General features: G+C 49.2%; 7 protein-coding genes across 7 annotated transcripts; 2 read left to right on the forward strand and 5 right to left on the reverse strand.

The window, feature by feature from the left end:
- Positions 1-486: 486 nt before the first annotated feature.
- On the reverse strand, positions 487-3,773 carry VE01_07252 (uncharacterized protein; the record flags this gene model as incomplete). The annotated part of the gene is made up of 7 exons (XM_018276687.1): positions 487-684; positions 739-1,046; positions 1,123-1,420; positions 2,382-2,636; positions 2,723-2,860; positions 2,925-3,566; positions 3,642-3,773. The coding sequence occupies 7 exons, from the start codon at positions 3,771-3,773 to the stop codon at positions 487-489; spliced, it is 1,971 nt and encodes a 656-aa protein (XP_018128263.1).
- An 880-nt stretch (positions 3,774-4,653) lies between these two features.
- VE01_07253 (uncharacterized protein) lies at positions 4,654-6,551 on the reverse strand. Its single transcript, XM_018276688.2, has 2 exons — positions 5,349-6,551; positions 4,654-5,270 (listed from the first exon to the last, which is right to left on the reverse strand). The coding sequence occupies exons 1-2, from the start codon at positions 6,273-6,275 to the stop codon at positions 4,734-4,736; spliced, it is 1,464 nt and encodes a 487-aa protein (XP_018128262.1). The 5' UTR covers positions 6,276-6,551; the 3' UTR covers positions 4,654-4,733.
- Positions 6,552-6,852: 301 nt separating this feature from the next.
- LAG1 (sphingosine N-acyltransferase lag1) lies at positions 6,853-9,417 on the reverse strand. Its single transcript, XM_018276689.2, has 4 exons — positions 8,933-9,417; positions 8,521-8,834; positions 8,175-8,462; positions 6,853-8,121 (listed from the first exon to the last, which is right to left on the reverse strand). The coding sequence occupies exons 1-4, from the start codon at positions 9,117-9,119 to the stop codon at positions 7,513-7,515; spliced, it is 1,398 nt and encodes a 465-aa protein (XP_018128265.1). The 5' UTR covers positions 9,120-9,417; the 3' UTR covers positions 6,853-7,512.
- A 723-nt stretch (positions 9,418-10,140) lies between these two features.
- Positions 10,141-10,922, reverse strand: VE01_07255 (uncharacterized protein). Its single transcript, XM_018276690.2, has 3 exons — positions 10,723-10,922; positions 10,544-10,660; positions 10,141-10,485 (listed from the first exon to the last, which is right to left on the reverse strand). Exons 1-3 carry the CDS (start codon positions 10,753-10,755, stop codon positions 10,171-10,173), a joined length of 465 nt encoding a protein of 154 aa, XP_018128264.1. The 5' UTR covers positions 10,756-10,922; the 3' UTR covers positions 10,141-10,170.
- A 233-nt stretch (positions 10,923-11,155) lies between these two features.
- On the reverse strand, positions 11,156-12,294 carry SEC11 (Signal peptidase complex catalytic subunit). Its single transcript, XM_018276691.2, has 2 exons — positions 11,798-12,294; positions 11,156-11,738 (listed from the first exon to the last, which is right to left on the reverse strand). The coding sequence occupies exons 1-2, from the start codon at positions 12,091-12,093 to the stop codon at positions 11,516-11,518; spliced, it is 519 nt and encodes a 172-aa protein (XP_018128267.1). The 5' UTR covers positions 12,094-12,294; the 3' UTR covers positions 11,156-11,515.
- A 127-nt stretch (positions 12,295-12,421) lies between these two features.
- On the forward strand, positions 12,422-14,398 carry VE01_07257 (uncharacterized protein). The gene has a single exon (XM_018276692.2). It carries the CDS (start codon positions 12,503-12,505, stop codon positions 13,805-13,807), a length of 1,305 nt encoding a protein of 434 aa, XP_018128266.1. The 5' UTR covers positions 12,422-12,502; the 3' UTR covers positions 13,808-14,398.
- Positions 14,399-15,998, forward strand: VE01_07258 (uncharacterized protein). The gene is made up of 4 exons (XM_059463870.1): positions 14,399-14,713; positions 14,771-14,966; positions 15,021-15,484; positions 15,556-15,998. Exons 1-4 carry the CDS (start codon positions 14,580-14,582, stop codon positions 15,581-15,583), a joined length of 822 nt encoding a protein of 273 aa, XP_059319507.1. The 5' UTR covers positions 14,399-14,579; the 3' UTR covers positions 15,584-15,998.
- Positions 15,999-16,081: the final 83 nt, after the last annotated feature.

Here is a 16,081-nt window from a genome sequence, read left to right on the forward strand (position 1 = left end):
ATACGTTCTAGGCCGTTGTGATGATCGGGGGTTCTAGTCTTATGCTTTCGATATGTCAGACTGGTCTCGCTACTGTGCAGGTTTGGGCAATCTTCTAGGTCAACACCTAGCAATATATATCAAATAGGATGTTGAGAGTTCAGTGCTTCTTTACTCATCAGGGTGCCCTCACACAAGCAACCATGACACTAGAAGTCGAGGCGTATAGATTGGAATCACATCTAAAGTTTTATCATTTTCATGCTTCCATACATTCTTATAGATGTTTGTGTATCCATTCATCCTCCGCTAATTCCTTTGCGGAGCTACGCTTGCCTGGCTCCCATTGCAGCATTTTTCGCATGAAGCGTAAAAAGGCCTCTCTTTCCTCTTCACCCTCGAGAGTAGTTTCCCGTTCCTCAAGCGGAACCTGGCCCGTTAATAAATTTTTATTGCGGAAGGCACCTAAAATAGCCATATACGGTTAGTATACGATACTATAATTTATTAGACATACGATGACAAGACTGTTGACTTGCCTTCGCTTGAAAAGAATTTATCTCGTAGCTCCCCTTGGGCAAGAAGACTCGATGGCGGGGGGCCAAGGAGATTTATCATCTCGGCGAGATGGGCTCGACTTCGGTACTTCTGAAACTCTAGATCATAGCCGGTGAACAAGGAACCGCCTTCGTAAATATCCCAAATCTATTCCAACAATTAGTAATTTTCGTCGCGTGGTAACCAGGCCGTGTGTCTTACCATGCATCCCACATTCCATATATCCACACTATACGTCCATGGAGCCTCTAGAATCACTTCTGGTGCTCGATAAATATTAGGTTGGACGAATTCCGAGTGGTGTTGGGCACCGAGCATGGCTGAACCAAAATCGCATAGGACCGGGGCATCCATATTATTTGGCATTCTGAGATCGCGGGACATGTATATCATTCTCCCGTCTATGTCTACCTCCTTCCTCGGAACAGGGTCTTGGAGCTCCTCCTCTTCAAAATCGCTAAAGACCGAATCGTCGTCTATGCCGAGCATGATATTATCGGCCTTTATATCTATCAAAAATGTGTAAGTAAATAATGAAAGTAGGTAGTGAGGGAGGGACGGGTGGTTGCAAATCAAGCCACGAACCGGTATGTATGATCCGGCACTCCGTATGTAGATAGTCCAATGCTAAAAACAGTCGCAGAAGAACGAAGGCTATGACTTCCGAAGGCAGCCTCTCTACCGGGTTGCAGCGTAAGAACGTCAAAATGCTCTCAAATAACGGGGGGTGAACGAGACACTGGTGTTTATCCCCAGGCCCATCGACATAAAATGTGTCCAGTAACGTTCTGACGGCGTCACGACCACGATGACCTTTCGGAGATTCTGCCATGCGCCTGTACATCTTGACCTCGTGATCCGCTTGCTGGTCCATAGACGAAGCCTGGATGGAGATTTTAAGCATAACATAACGACGATAACTATGATTATAGTTCGTGAGCATATCGGACCCGGGTGATTATCTTGACAGATGAAGAGAGAGCTCACTTCATGTCCCGTGCAAGCCATGCAGTTGAGGTAGACCCAAACCCCAATTTCCCTACAACTTGATAGCGCTCTTTGATCACTTCTCCTATACAGGTAGGATAATACTGGGACGCAACATAGTCCGGAAGGGTCTCTTCTTCAATTTTGTGGTATTCCGGTACCAGGAGGAAGTTTGGGTTGGAGAAATTCAGTGGCTTCCATCGTCGTCCGAGCCTGGGCAAAGACCGCAGAAGCGACGACAACATAGTCCGAGAAAGGCTGTATCACATGAAATAAATAGCAGGTTAATCTGATCTAGACTTGTTGCTGTCTATGTTAATGTAGTTACTAAGAGTGGCGCGAAGGATGGTATAGAACAGAAGTCAGGTGATCTGAAGAAAGAATCGCACCATAAGAAGGGTCTCGCAGCTGTGCAGGTTTGGGCCGTCTTTCAAGTCAACGCCTAGTGATATATCTCAGATTGGATGTTTAGAGTCTAGTATTTCTTTTTCTTGAGTTGGCAAGACGTCTCAGTATAGGCAATCACGACATTGAGAAGGAGACGTGAGATTGAAAAATCAAATTAACTATTTTCCCGTTTAATTTCTGTAATTTAGGTGTATTATAACAGTCTTTATGTTCCTTAGCCGATACAATCACGCCACTATTATAGCAGCCTATGTAAACAGCAGAGGGGACATTAAATGATGACTTAGAAACCAAGGTTGATACTTTTCTCATATGGAGAATATAAACTTTGCCCGATCTGTACAGTCCACTGATAAGACTCGTCAACTCCTATCATAGGTGCTATGATTACTGTGCCTGTAAAACACTTTGAAGATGGCAATATCATGTGCGCCTAAACTGGCGCTCACAGAGGTTCCGCTTCCTGTATTTCCACTGTAGAGCTCCGTCCAGGAAAAGGTCCCCTCACCAAGTCCGGGCACATCAGAAAAGTTGACGGAAAGAGTCTGGTCGCCATCAGGAGCCACCAGTCCAACAACAACACCGTCAGAGAGCGGTCCAGCCCAGTACGGATACAGTTGGCCAGAAACAGGAGAGGCGGCCCCTTCTGGGCGGAAAGTAGTTGCAGCCCTTCCGAGAGGATCTTGGTTGACGGCTAATAGGCCCTGCAATTTACTCATTAGTACCTAGTTATAAAAATGGAAATATCCAATTCGGGCCTGAATATCAGGAAATAAATCGGCCTACATACTTTGTTTGTAAACAAGCTAATGGTCTCTTCTGACAGTTTTCTGATATTTGTCCCTATGAAAATGGGCGACTTAGAAATAGCCCATATACCGAAGTGAGCTCGCTCCTCTGCGGCCGTGAGTTTGCCATTCCCAATTATCTATCAGTGAATTTAGTAATAGAGCCGCATAAAGACTGCAAAGTAAGGGGTTGGGTTTAGCTACCATCATGTCTAGGTCGTTGAATCCGTGAGGAGCGGAGTAAGAAGCAATTGGTGCAGCCTGACTAGCGATTCTCACAACGTCCTCCCAACCGCCCCAGTTGTCGACGCTCATCCGCCAGCTATTCCCAACATCCGCCCCCCAGGTCCAGACACTATCGCGCCCCCAATTGCATAGGGAATAGAAAATCGGCCGTCCTGAGCTCTGTAGTGCGTCACGCATTGTAACATACCATGTTTGCGTGTTGCCAGCAGGGTCGGTGCATGTTTGCATTTCCCCTGCGTTGCAAGGCGTATAGCAATTATCATGCTTCCAATAGTCGACACCCCAGCTAGCTAGCAATTTAGCGTCTTGTTCTTCGTGCCCTTGACTCCCGGGATACCCAGCACAGGTTTTGGTACCAGCATCACCGTATAGCCCGAATTTCAGACCCATAGCGTGGATCTGGTCTGTTAATGACTTCATGCCCTGAGGAAATTTACTAGGATCTGGGACAAGGTTGCCGGAGTCGTCGCGGGAACTGGTGGACCAGCAGTCGTCAATGTTGACATAGGTGTAGCCAGCATCTTTAAGACCAAGATCAATAAAAGCTTGTGCTGTATCGAGGGCTACCGCTGCGGTAGCAGCATTGCAGCCACCTTGGTTCTAAACAAGTTAGAATACTGCTTCAAGTTGACGGCTATTTAGAATGCAGTGAATAAAAGAGAATATTTTTAATACCCAGCTGTTCCAGCCAAGAGCGGGGGTCTTTCCAAGACCATTGTCAAGTCGGGGCTTGAGACCATTAGACTTTTCAAATGCAAGTCCAGAAACTACATCCGTAGCCGCTAAAACTAATAACGTAGACCACATGGTAGCAATTGATTCGGTGGTTGGATTTGACTAGATATAGTTTTGATAACTTGAAAATGCAATAATCACAGTGGTTGCAAGTGTGTCACCGACATTCAAATACACACCTACAGACACTGATACTTATACATATATAAGTAAACTTAATCTATTAGGTGGAAATTTAATCAACCGGCACTTGGTTGTTTTAGCCGGCAGTACATATCGATTTCCCACCGCAGATCCGCCTTCGCGTAGTGGTGGTTACAGATCTTCCGACTTTCTTCCTCCAAGGTATTTTGTTTAATACCCCGCAATCAAATCACAGCGGTTAATTGTCTAATGTTTTTTCCGTTATTGGTTGCTTTAACGTCCCCGCCCTTTACCCCTCGATTTGTCTCTGCTTGATAAGGTAGGCGCAGGTAATCCAATGTTCTCGACATCTATTTGGCGGTTCGTATTCAAAGACAGTTATGTTATAGCCCCGATGCAGAATTATATGCCTTTATGCGTAGTTATAGATGATTGTATGTCCGCTCATCCTCCACTGGGTCCTCTGCTGAGCTACGCTTTCGTAGACCTGTAGCATTTCTTGCATGAGTTGTAAAAATGCCTCTCATATTTTATCCCTCGCGAGTAGTTTCTTTTTCTCAAGCGGAACTCTGCCGATTAATAAATTTTCGGTTCAAGGACGTTGACGTTGTAGCCTGATGGGAAGGGGAGGGGACGGTGCATGACAGTTAGTGAGAGTCTGTGAATAACTAAATAGAGCCTAGTGCCTTTTTGACTTTTCATAGCAACTGTGAATCAAATACATACCCTCCATCACCTAGACCAGTATTTATCATGTTGCAGCCTATCGTGCACATATCTCAAAAAAGCAACCGAGACAAATAAGAAGGTTTAGAATTATGAATATATTACATTATTAATTACTACTTATCGACCGTTTCCCTCTATACCATAAGTCATATAAACTCATCAAGACGACGCCGCCGCAGATCGCCGCGGAGCGCTCTTCCTCTTCTTCGCCGCCGACGACGTACTCCCACTCCCAGTAGCCTTTACCGCACGCTTAGCATTACCATTAACAGACCCATTGCCGTTCAACAGCAGCAGTTCCGCAGCCCTATTACGTTCCTCCTCCTCCTTGCGCTCTTTCCGTGCCTTCTTGCGCTCCAAATCTTCCAGCTCGGACTCCTCGACCTCGGATCTGTCGTCCTTCACAATATTGTGCACAAGGAAGCGGTAGGCGCTGCGCAGGAGGCAGTACAGCCAGAAGATGTTGATAGACTGGAGCATGAGCAGCAGCCCTAATGTGATGACGAAGGAGAGCGTGCACTTGTATTGCTGCGTCTCCCAGTTAAGCTCGTAGGGTCCGACGGTCTTGAACTCGGTGAAGAGGGAGTAGATGAAGCGTAGGTTCTGGTAGTGACGGAAGTAGATCCAGGAGATGATGCTGGTACCGAAATATAGTTCCACCACGGGGCAGTCGATGTAGTGGAGTGATTTGGACAACTGCAGACATCTCATTAGCACAGCCCTTGAAAGTCCCCACAAAGCGCAAGGGAGAAATAAGAAGTCGCTTCAACTTACAGCAAGGAAAAAATCGCTAATATCATGAGTAATGTAAACGGCAAGACCAATATGCATGAAGTGAAATCGGTAGCTCAAGAAAATAAGAGTCAGGGTGATGATGTGGTGGGCCACAAGCTCATAAAAGTCCTTGCGAGGCTTCTCCAAGCCCAGCAACATGACAATAGCCTGCTGCGACCAATACGCCGCCTGGAACAAGTAGTAGAACTTGAAAATAGCCACGTGGGTCTTGTGCGGGAAGAACTCGTACATGCCGTGCGTCTTGAAGTACCACATCGGCGTCCCGCTCATGACGTATAGTCCAGCGGATCCGATAATCGAGAAGTAGATGGCTGTGTACACCTGTTCCATGAAACGGTACTGCTTTCCGCGCGAGTTGATACCACAGAAGCGGGCGAGCGGTCGCAATAGTTCTTGCATAATGAACTCGCGGGTGAAAGACAAAACAACGGTGTAGAAAGACACAAATGCGAAATCCCAAAGACCCTTGCCGTATAGTGTTGGTGCGCTAGGGTCGGCGCCCTCGAGAGGCTCCTGTGCGTAGGAGAGGAAGATGAAGCGGTGGATGATGTTGGACTCGGTCGGGTTGTAGGCATATCCGGAGAGGAAGGCGAGCATCATAATTAGAGGAATAATCCACGAGTGCTTTGTGACAACGTGCTTGCAGCGACCCAGGAAAGAAGGGGGGTTCCTGCGTTCTAGGAACCCCGGCTCTTTGCTCTGGCTGTCCGCATCGCCGTTGGGTGTCGATGTCGGCAAGAGGTCGGAGGACGAGACGCTCTTGAGACCAGCCTTTCGTGAGCTTGTCTTCTTGTCTTTATCTCCCCCGCTTGTCTTCTTGCGCCGCGGAGGGGTCTTACTGTCCTTCGCTGGGGACACCTGCTCCAGTGAAGCCAGGAGGGGCGTGGAGAATTCGGACGGAGCCATTGTCGCCGACTGAAGATTATATAATAGCAAGGCCGTCGAGGTCTGAGACTATGAAGCCTTATAGGCTGTATGATCCGGACAGATTGTCGAGGACGGTCAGGGTTAGACCCTTTCGAATGACCCGCAACTCTGCGTGTTGACTGCTTCGTGGGCCACAGCGGCAAGGACGGATTAGACGCAATAGAACAGAGAAAGGGACACGATAACAGCCATAGACTGTGTATAAAAAGCACTGCCGGGTTTTTTCTTGAATTTGCTGACAAGTCTTCGAAGATGTCAGAAATGTCAGAAATGTCAGAAATGTCAGAATTCGAAATTATTAACATGAGGGTCCACCTCGGAAGTCGCGGGCCCCCGGTATTCCGGGGTTTATCATTACTCCCCAAGGTACCTCAGCCTCTTAGGCTAACACACTAGATCAAATTTGGTAATGCGGGTCATGCCCCTGAGATTTGGCTGAGATTTGGTTAATGGGACGATTATTATGTCAGCAATTGCCGATGAGATGAGATGAGATGGGATGAGACAAAACACAACAAGCGTTACAGCGGTATTACAACAAAATACAAAGCAACTAGCCGTTCGATAAATACTAAATAGGGTCCTCTTCACCATCTGTCAATAAAAGTCGAAAAAAAGCAAAGCATTAAGATGGTATCAAAATTATAACGCCTGCTCCCTCTCTGTTATCTCGAGTTCAGCTTCATCGAATCGAGATGACTCCAACTAACACCCAGCGCATCTATTCCTCCAGACCATATATACAGTTTATCATATTGCAAACCCCCGTCACCATTGAGCCTAGTCCTAGTAACCTGACGCCATATACATCCAGGACCTGCCACTATTGAGAATAAAGAGTCCCCCCATCCTCGCTACGCCGCCGTATCTTAACTTGATTATTAAAAAGTGATATCCCCTGTTCTCTATCTTCCACCCAACCTCAAAATGAATAACCGACCCCATTTCTCGACGTCCCCTGGACGCAGATCCCTCAACACGCCGCCAGGTGTGCCCTATTACTGCTTTTTCAGTCGACTGAAGACTGACAGGCAACACATAGTGCTAGCCAGTGTATCCTATCGACAGCAGTATCGGACGGAGTAACATGACACGCCAATCACCCTCAGGCGTTCCAAGCTGACCCAAAAGTTGGTATCCACCAATTCAGGTCTCTGCGTCTGATCTCCCCAGATCTCTTGGCGCAGTATGAGATGGCCATCATCAAGGATGTCCATCAGTCGATCTGCTTCTCGCATCCAATCCTGTTTAGCAGCTCCTTGGGGTCACTATGCCTGGGCAACGTGATCCCGCTAGAGCTACCGGCCCGCTTAACGCTGTTGCGGCGCTCCCATCCCTTCAAGTTGATCGCCTCGACGCCAACTTCCTCCTCGAGTGGGTGGCCTGCCTCAATCTCGAGCTCATCGTCCTCAACTTCTTCTTCGCCCTCGTCGTCGCTTCGGATATCCTCCGCACTGTGGCCCTGGAGCACGCGCACGGCGACGCGGACAATGAAGGCGGACCAGATTAACATCATGACCTGCAAGATGAGGAGGCAGTACAGGAAGCCGAGCATGATATTGTCGTTGAAGCAGACAATGCCCGTGGGGTCGCGGAAGGGCTCGAGAAGGTGAGACCAGTCGTCAGGTACGGCGAGGGGGCCCTGGAGATTGTCCGCGGATCCACTGTAGCAGGCCGACGTGATTAACCTGGGCAAGTCGGAGTAAACGCTCCAGCAGGTCATGAGGAAGAACACGTGGCGCGTGATGAGCCACACGGTTACGAAGACCGCGAATAAGATATCGGGGATCAAGGTGTATCCGAGGTATTTGAAGCACTTAGCGAGCTGTGTTGTGGTTGTCAGTATAGGTACACGGCGTGTAATTACGTATGACTTACGGGGAAAATCAAATCAACGACATCCATGATCACCAGAATCAAGTTCCCAACGCGAGTCTGATGGTACGCATATGAAGCGCAGATAAGGACGATGGTGACAAGGTGGTGGGTCAACATTTGCCAATGATCCTTTCGGCGATCCTCAATGTTGATAACGAGAACCTGTTGGATCCAGAAAGACCACTGCCCAAGCATATATCCCTTCATAAGCCCATCGAGCTCTCTCTGGGGCCAGTCGGTCCACAGCTCGTCCATGTTGAGGAAATAAGATGACTTCCAGTAAATGTACTATAAAGGGTCAGTCGCAACGCAACACGCAACGCGCAAGGAGACTGAGGGAACATACCATTCCCAAGGGCCAGAACACAGAGTAGTATATCAACATCCACCCCTGCTCGGCGAATCTGGTAACTTCCTTCTTCTTAGATAATCCCCACATCCTGGCTAACGGCGCAAGGACGTAGTCCATAACTCCTGCGCGAAGACCGCTGAAGAGCACAATGCAGAACGTCATGAAGAACAAGTCGTCGTGGCCGGCAGCATATTTGCCAGTGTTCGAGTTGTAGTGTGAGAGCGTGAAGAATTTCGAGGTATATGGCCGGGCTTTCGACATGGACATGTGGGTGAGGAAAAGGAGGGCGATGAGGTTGAAAGCGAAGCCTGTTCAGTACACATCATTGTCAGTAAAAGTCGGTGTCGCAGCGCAGGAGGTACATGGGAGACATGAGGGGGAATGTAGACTGAATCTCGCGACATACCTGTCTGGTTATCCAGCAGCCAGCCCGCCAAAATCTGCAGCGGCCCATCGGCTTTCTTCTTCGCCTTCCGGGCGATATTCACGCTTGAACCGTGCGGCAGCATCTGTTCTGTTGTAGGCGCCCCAGGGTTCTGCATCTTGTCCTCTGTGGGCTCCATCTGCGTCGCATCGGTCTTCGGTTCGCTCATGGTGATATTCGAGGCAGATTGAGCCTCGAGGTATCGGGGGTCGACGAGGTCAACAATGGTAGTCGAGGAGGTAGAATTCGGAACTATTGCCAAGCTTCCTGTCGTAGGTTGATGCCGAGAAAGGGGTTGTTGGCGGTCGTGGGCGGGGGGCTTTCAACGATCAATTTGGAGCCGGAAACCCGATTTTTCCCGTAGATAAAAACGAATGTGTCAATTGAAAAGAAATATCGACTCGATACTAAAGTTCAACTGAAGAGGGAGGTGAACATAGGCAGATGGCGTCTTCTGAGATGTGTTGAGCCGGATCTAAAACACATAAAATGAAGATGGAACCTTTGGCGGTGAATGGGGATACATATTTCCGTGCAGGGGTCCGAATTGCGGATGGGGACTTGAAGATCCCCAATTACAGGGCACGGATTTGTACGCAGTAACGTAAATATCCCCGAGTAAGTCGTGTGACTTGACATGGGATGAAATAAAATATGTTAATAAAAATTAAATTACATTTAAGATGAGTTTAAGCTATTTTGTGAGGTTGAATTATTATATTATTATTTTTTGGCCTGTAACGCGTTGGTAGGTTTCTATTTTAAGCACATCAATTTGTAACGCACTGGATCAAATGTGAATTTTAAAATGAAGCTGAAAAATAATATTTCACGGCAAAAAAGAATACTGTAATTTATATTTACGTTTATTTGTAGGGGATTACCAGATAAGATCCATTTACATCCTCTGAACACCCAGCCGGTATCCTACTGTATTGACCTGGATGCCACCAACAGCGATGGCATGCGCCTTTGGAACCCTGATATCACTAAGACGTAGCTGAATATTGAAGAGGCGTAGATTATGACTCTAAAATGCTGCGACGACTCTTCTCGCACAAACCGCTGCTGTGATTTCTATGCAATGCATTTCACAGATCGCTTCATCCCTCCAGCCCACCCATAATGCAGTCCAAAGCACCTATGTGATCCATCGAACCCCGCTGTCCAAATCCCCCAACCCCCCACAAACCCTCTCCATCCCATCACAAACCCACACCCTACTTCGCGTACCTCTTCGTCCACTCCTTGGCCTGCTTATTGAACTCATTGCGATTATTCTTATACACCTCCGCTATCCCCGTCTCGACTGCATCATCCGGCACCGGTTCCGACAGCAGCTGTAGCGCCGCCTCCAGCACGCCCACAATCTTAGTAGACGGCTTCCACTGGTCACCCTTCAGCATGCCGAGGCACATCGAGCCGTGCTCATCGTTCGAGACGTTCGGGTGGTAGATCTTGGTCTTGAAGTTGATCTTCGGGGGCTTGAAGGGGTATTCGGTCGGGAGCACGAGGAGGAGCTTGAATAGGCCACCCTGAATGTGGTGGTTAGCTCTTGGGCAGTGCGTGGTTGGGTGAGAGGGGGAGACGTACGGCATAGGGAGATTCCGGAGGTCCTTCGATTATGACATTCCAATGATGAATATCGGAGTCTTCGCCGAGGGTGACCTGGATTCCTGGCAGGGGAGGGTTTGTAGCTTCGTTGAGCTCCTGTATAACACGGTGATCAGCGATGAAAGGTAAGTGGTAGGCTGCAATCAGCTGTTGGATACCTTTGCGATTCTCTTTCCACCTGCGCCTGCCATGATGACGCTGATGTAACGTGCGGTTTAAATTGGAAGATCTTGTGGTTGTAGAAATATTGCAAGGGTTGAAGTAGACAAGAGGGCACTGCTCGCTATTTATTACAGGTAAAGAGAGTGTCGTTATTCTAAAAATGTCTTTGTATGGTCTTCTTGAGAGGGGGGTTGTTCTTCTGCGAGGCGTTTTTGTTATGTCATCGACCCCACGTCAGGCTACCACCAGGCCCCCCCTGTCGACTTTAGCCTTTCCGCCCGCTAAATACGTCAAGAAAGTTAAGGAAGCCAAGTTCATAAATAGATCAGAAATATATCGTAAATAGAACATTCTTTTTATTTTAGAAACACACGAAGCATACGAAACACAAAGAAACAGGATACGAGCTGTGTACCCCGGGGATATATAGCCTCAGTTCCCTGACCTGCATGTATTATGGTATGTGTATATTATCTTAACCAAATGTGAGACTTCGCGTTTCAAAAACTGCCTGACCGTATACAAGCTTCGTGTTGACGGCTGCCAGAACCAAATGCCCCCCGGATATGTCGCGCAGCAAGATGGATTTAGGTCTTCATAAAAGTCGCTATTAATTGATTGTACACACATTTCGCGCGCTCCATTATCCATGAAAACCCACTGGAATACCCATTTTTGAAACCCTTTTACAATATGACCTGACACTCTCCGGGCCTACATGACACCTGCCTGCAGAAAATCACCAAAATCACCAAATTAAGACGCCTCAGAAACATGCATACTGCCCATCTATTCTCGTTGTAATACGACCACCAGCCCCATGATCCCCAGCATCGCCGTCTTCAGCCACGGATGCTCGCTCAGCATGATCGTCACGTATCCAACAAATGGGATATATCCTACAACGGAACCAATAATGTCTTTGCGTTCCAAGAAGTCCTGATCCCGCGCATATAGCTCCGTGTCATCGGCCATGTTGTTGTCGCCCTTCGTTAACAGCTTTGCGCCCTCCCTATAGAACAGTCAGTTTATGTCTCCGACATCGCCAGTGTCGCGTAGAGATATGCTCACCCCTCCCCAAACTTCCTCACAACACGATGCACAATCGGAATATCCTTCCCCCTGACATTATAAACCACGATCTCGCCAACCTTCGTCTCCTGGAAGAAGTTCCTGTTCCAGAGAAAGAGCAGGTCCCCACGCTGGAATGCCGGCTCCATGGATCCAGAGAGTACGACAACGATCGGCGACGGCGAGTCCGCAATCACAGAGAGTCCCTTCCACATCATGAACGCGGTCGAGAGAATGAGACCAAAGTTGAGAACCTGCGACATGGCCTGCCGCGGGTTTTGTAGTGCGGAAAACATGTTGGCGTGTGTTGAGTTGGGATTCGGTATCGGCGCGGATAGGTACAGAAAAGTCGCGTGGCTCAGGACGCGTCGATTTGGATGAATATAACTGTAAAATTAATCCGCTGAATCGCGTATAGCCTCTCAAGAGGCCACCGTCGGAATTGAGTGACTTGTTCGTCTTCTGGCTGTCGCTTTGCTGGTCTGGGTATCGCGAGGCTGACACTGTGTTCTTGGAGCTTGGAGATGTGGACAGAAATCACGGAACGAGACTTTATCCGAGTGCGACCTCAGCCTGGTCGACAGGTCGCTTGAAAGGAACCCCCGAAGATTCCCCGTCGGCCCTCATTTTTCTAGTTTCTCACTTTCTTCCCCTTCGATATATCCTCATGTGAATTACATTTATTTGGTTTCTGCAAATTTCGATATGAGAGAACTCAATGCACCACCGGGGAAGTCAGATGCGGTATCATACACATGTACCTGTGGAGAGCCGGGGGTTGTTCTTCTCTTCTACCGTTACTATGCCAATTCGCCCATGCTCCCAGAGCAGTACCTGCCAGAAACTATTGATCCTGAAAAGCTCGCAGAGTTCCACCGCAAACAAGGGAGGCTTTGCAATCTAAGCGGCAAGGTACGAGTCTCGAAAGAGGGTTTCAACATTACTGTGGCAGGCAGTGAAGAAGGCATTCAGAAGTACATCACAGCTTGCTGTTCACATTGGAGCTTTTCGGGGTTAGTGCTGGACTTCGATGCCTCCGTCGGCACAGAATCAAACGATGAAGTGGAAAGAAGGAGAGATGAGTTCTTCAAACCAACCCCCGGGTGCCGCTGTGTCTTTCAGGGGATCTTAAATGTCAGGGTTACGGCGGAGATCACGCCACTGGGAGTAACCAACTATTCACCATCAACGTGGGAAGCAGTGCAGGCACTTGAGCCAGCCGAATTCCACCAGAAGTGCCTGGATGAGAAGGTTAAGCTCGTTGATGTGAGGAACTACTACGAATCCAGGATTGGCTATTTCGTGTCTCCCACGAGCGGGGAGGCAGTGAAACCGCCCATCCGTCGGTTCAGCCAGTGGCCACAGTGGGTGAAGGAGCATGGGGATAAGATCACGGGGAACGACGAGGAGAAGGATAAACCGCAAGTGTTGACGTACTGCACTGGCGGAATCAGGTGTGAAAAGGGCGTCAGATGGATGGAAGAGTACATGTCCAAAGATGAGCTACGCGACCAGGGACAAATTTACACACTCAAAGGCGGCATTGCGGCGTATCTCACTTGGATGGAAGCCGAGATAGGTACAGGCAAGAAAGCGGCCGAGGACTCACTGTTCAAGGGCCGGAACTATGTCTTTGACGCCCGGGGCTCGACAGGATTACCTGGAACCGAACCAGTGTCGAATTGTCATAGCTGTGGTGTCTCTTCGGACCATCTGAGTAAGTGTGTATCGCCTGGGTGCCATTTAGTGCTTGTAGTTTGCCCGGCTTGCGAGTTAGGCAACGTGAGGTGCTGCGACGACTGTTTGAAGCTGTGTCACGAGGAGCAGTCGGGCGAAGCTGCGGGACAAAGACGCCCGAAGCCTCTGTGCGAGTGTGAACAGGCTCGGGAGAGAGAGCTTTGGGCTGGCGAGAGAGTGAAGGAGCCTAAGAAGCAGGGCTGGCGGAAGAAAAAGAGGATGCAAGATGGAAACGGGAAGAAGTTGGATATCAGGATCAAGGTGGCAGAGTAAGTGCAACTTTACGCATTAGGCTGGATATACTCCAAGCGGGCACCCGACGAGCACCAGACGCTGCACGGACAAATCACGGCGTCATAGCGGACCAAAACCGAAGCACATGAAGCCTGAAGGGAGGCGATAAAGTTTTATGGGATATGATTTGCTGAGCCGTCAGCACCATATCGGCCTTATATAGGTAACCCTGAGGGATATCCTGGGCCGAGTATAGCAAACAAGTTTTCGTGGGGTCGAGTTCTCGGACTTGCATGGGAATTTGTGAAGCGTCCCGCTTGGAAACGCTTCCGCATGCTCTGGTAGGACCGATATTTGTTATCCAGGCACCAACCGCGGACGTCGGATCATCGCATGCAACTTGTCAGCGCCAACGAATTGCAACGCACCACGACAAAAAATCCCAAAAATGAGGCGCTCAACTATTACCCCCTTCGAATAATAGCCAAGACGTTCCACCATGTTCCCCTACGCTCAATTGGGCTGGCCGGACTATCACGTGAACGCTAAGCCTCACCCATGCACCCATGTTCCAACATATATATCGAGTCGATTTCCCCGCGCGCGCCTGTCTCTTCTTTCCTCGTCACCACACCTTTAGGGTCGCAAAGAAACAAGAATCTCCGGACGTTCATTACGAATAGCTAGAGATCTCTTCCTGGGCCCAGTCAATCTTTTGTGCGTCACGTCAAGCCATCATCCCCTCACGCTCATTTCGTCACTCCTTACAATACCCCACACCATCCCGAAAGCCATTCCACAGCCCGACATCATGTTCAAACGTTCGCACCGCTCGCGCGATCGCGTCGAAAAGGTTTCACGGCTAAAGAAGAACTTGAAGGATGCATCGAAGTCGTCGAAGTTGCAGAGGTCGTTCGAGGAGGATAACCCTTTACTTGGGGCTGCGTGAGTATACCCAGTTGTCATAAATGCGGGGCGCAAGGCTGACGTTTCATTATGTAGCCCCCTCATCTCTCCGGTCATCACCTTGATGGTTGGAAAGGAAGGACGACTGTTTGCGGCGCACGAGGACGTCCTCTGCCTATCGCCGTTTTTCGCGGCGGTATGTCGGGGGAAGTTCCTCGATGCGCAGAGTAAGAGGATTGAACTTCCCGACGAGGAACCTGAGATCTTCTCATGTATTCTCGAGTATCTTTACGTACGTTATACCGCCGGCCCTTATGAAATGTCAGTATTCTAACAACTCATCTAGAAGGGCGACTACTACCCACGCGCGTTGCAAAACAAGCGTCGAAGCACCTGGGAGCTCGAGGATGCAGTGAGCTCACCCAACCCCGAAAACGGAGGTGGTCGCGGAAACGCCGAGGCCACAACCTTTGTCTCCAGCGTGGGAGAGTATCTCCTCCGAGATACCGTCATCTACTGCCTCGCGGACAAGTACGGCCTCGAGGAGCTCAAGCGCCTTGCCCTTCGCAAGCAGGGTCTGCAGAGCGGAATCGAGGTCGGAACCATCCTGCGTAGCGCCCGGTACGCCTATGACAACACGCCGGACACGGACTCGCGTCTCCGCGCCCATTACCTTGCCCTGATTATCCGATGTCGCAAGACATTTAAGAGGAGCGGCACCATGCAGACAGAAATGGAGAGTGGTGGAAAACTTTTCTTTGATCTATTCGTCGCACTCTGCAACCACGTGGATGATATTGTGGATATCGGGTATGCTCCCAATTTTCTATTACTCGACTCACTGACAAGCACAGGCAGCCTGATACTGACTTCTGCCGCAGGAATTCCCGGTCGCCCAAGACCATCTAAGAAGCGCGGTATGCAGAGTACGCAGCGGTAGATGCACAGCTTTCGCGGTCGAAATTGCATCACGAGGACCGACACAACGATATTTTTTTTACTCTTCGCATCTCCATCAGACTGGGTACCAATTCGGAGATTTTTGCGTCTTCCCCAAGCACAAACAAACTCCACTTCCCCCGCGAGGTTTGGCCGCCTTATCATGATGAAAAAAACGAAAAAACCATCCCCGAAAAAAAAAATATCACCATAATCGTTGATTTTCCCCTCATTTCTTAATACCCCCTTTGCTCTGTTGGACACGGAAAGGATTTTTGCGTTTGCTTTACACCCGCCCTGGGCCGGATTGCTACTGCGCTTGAGGCGTTGGCGGCGGACGGTTTGCGAGGGGGCGGGTTAACGATCCACTACTACTTAGGCTGGCACGACCTCTTCGTGCCGCTTTTTCTTGCGTTACTGTTGGGATGCATGGGCTGCTTTGGGAGGGCTGTGCGCTGGTCTTGATGA

The sequence above is a fragment of the Pseudogymnoascus verrucosus genome (assembly GCF_001662655.1).
Source record: "Pseudogymnoascus verrucosus strain UAMH 10579 unplaced genomic scaffold scaffold_38, whole genome shotgun sequence".
Taxonomy (NCBI): Eukaryota; Fungi; Ascomycota; class Leotiomycetes; order Thelebolales; family Thelebolaceae; genus Pseudogymnoascus; species Pseudogymnoascus verrucosus.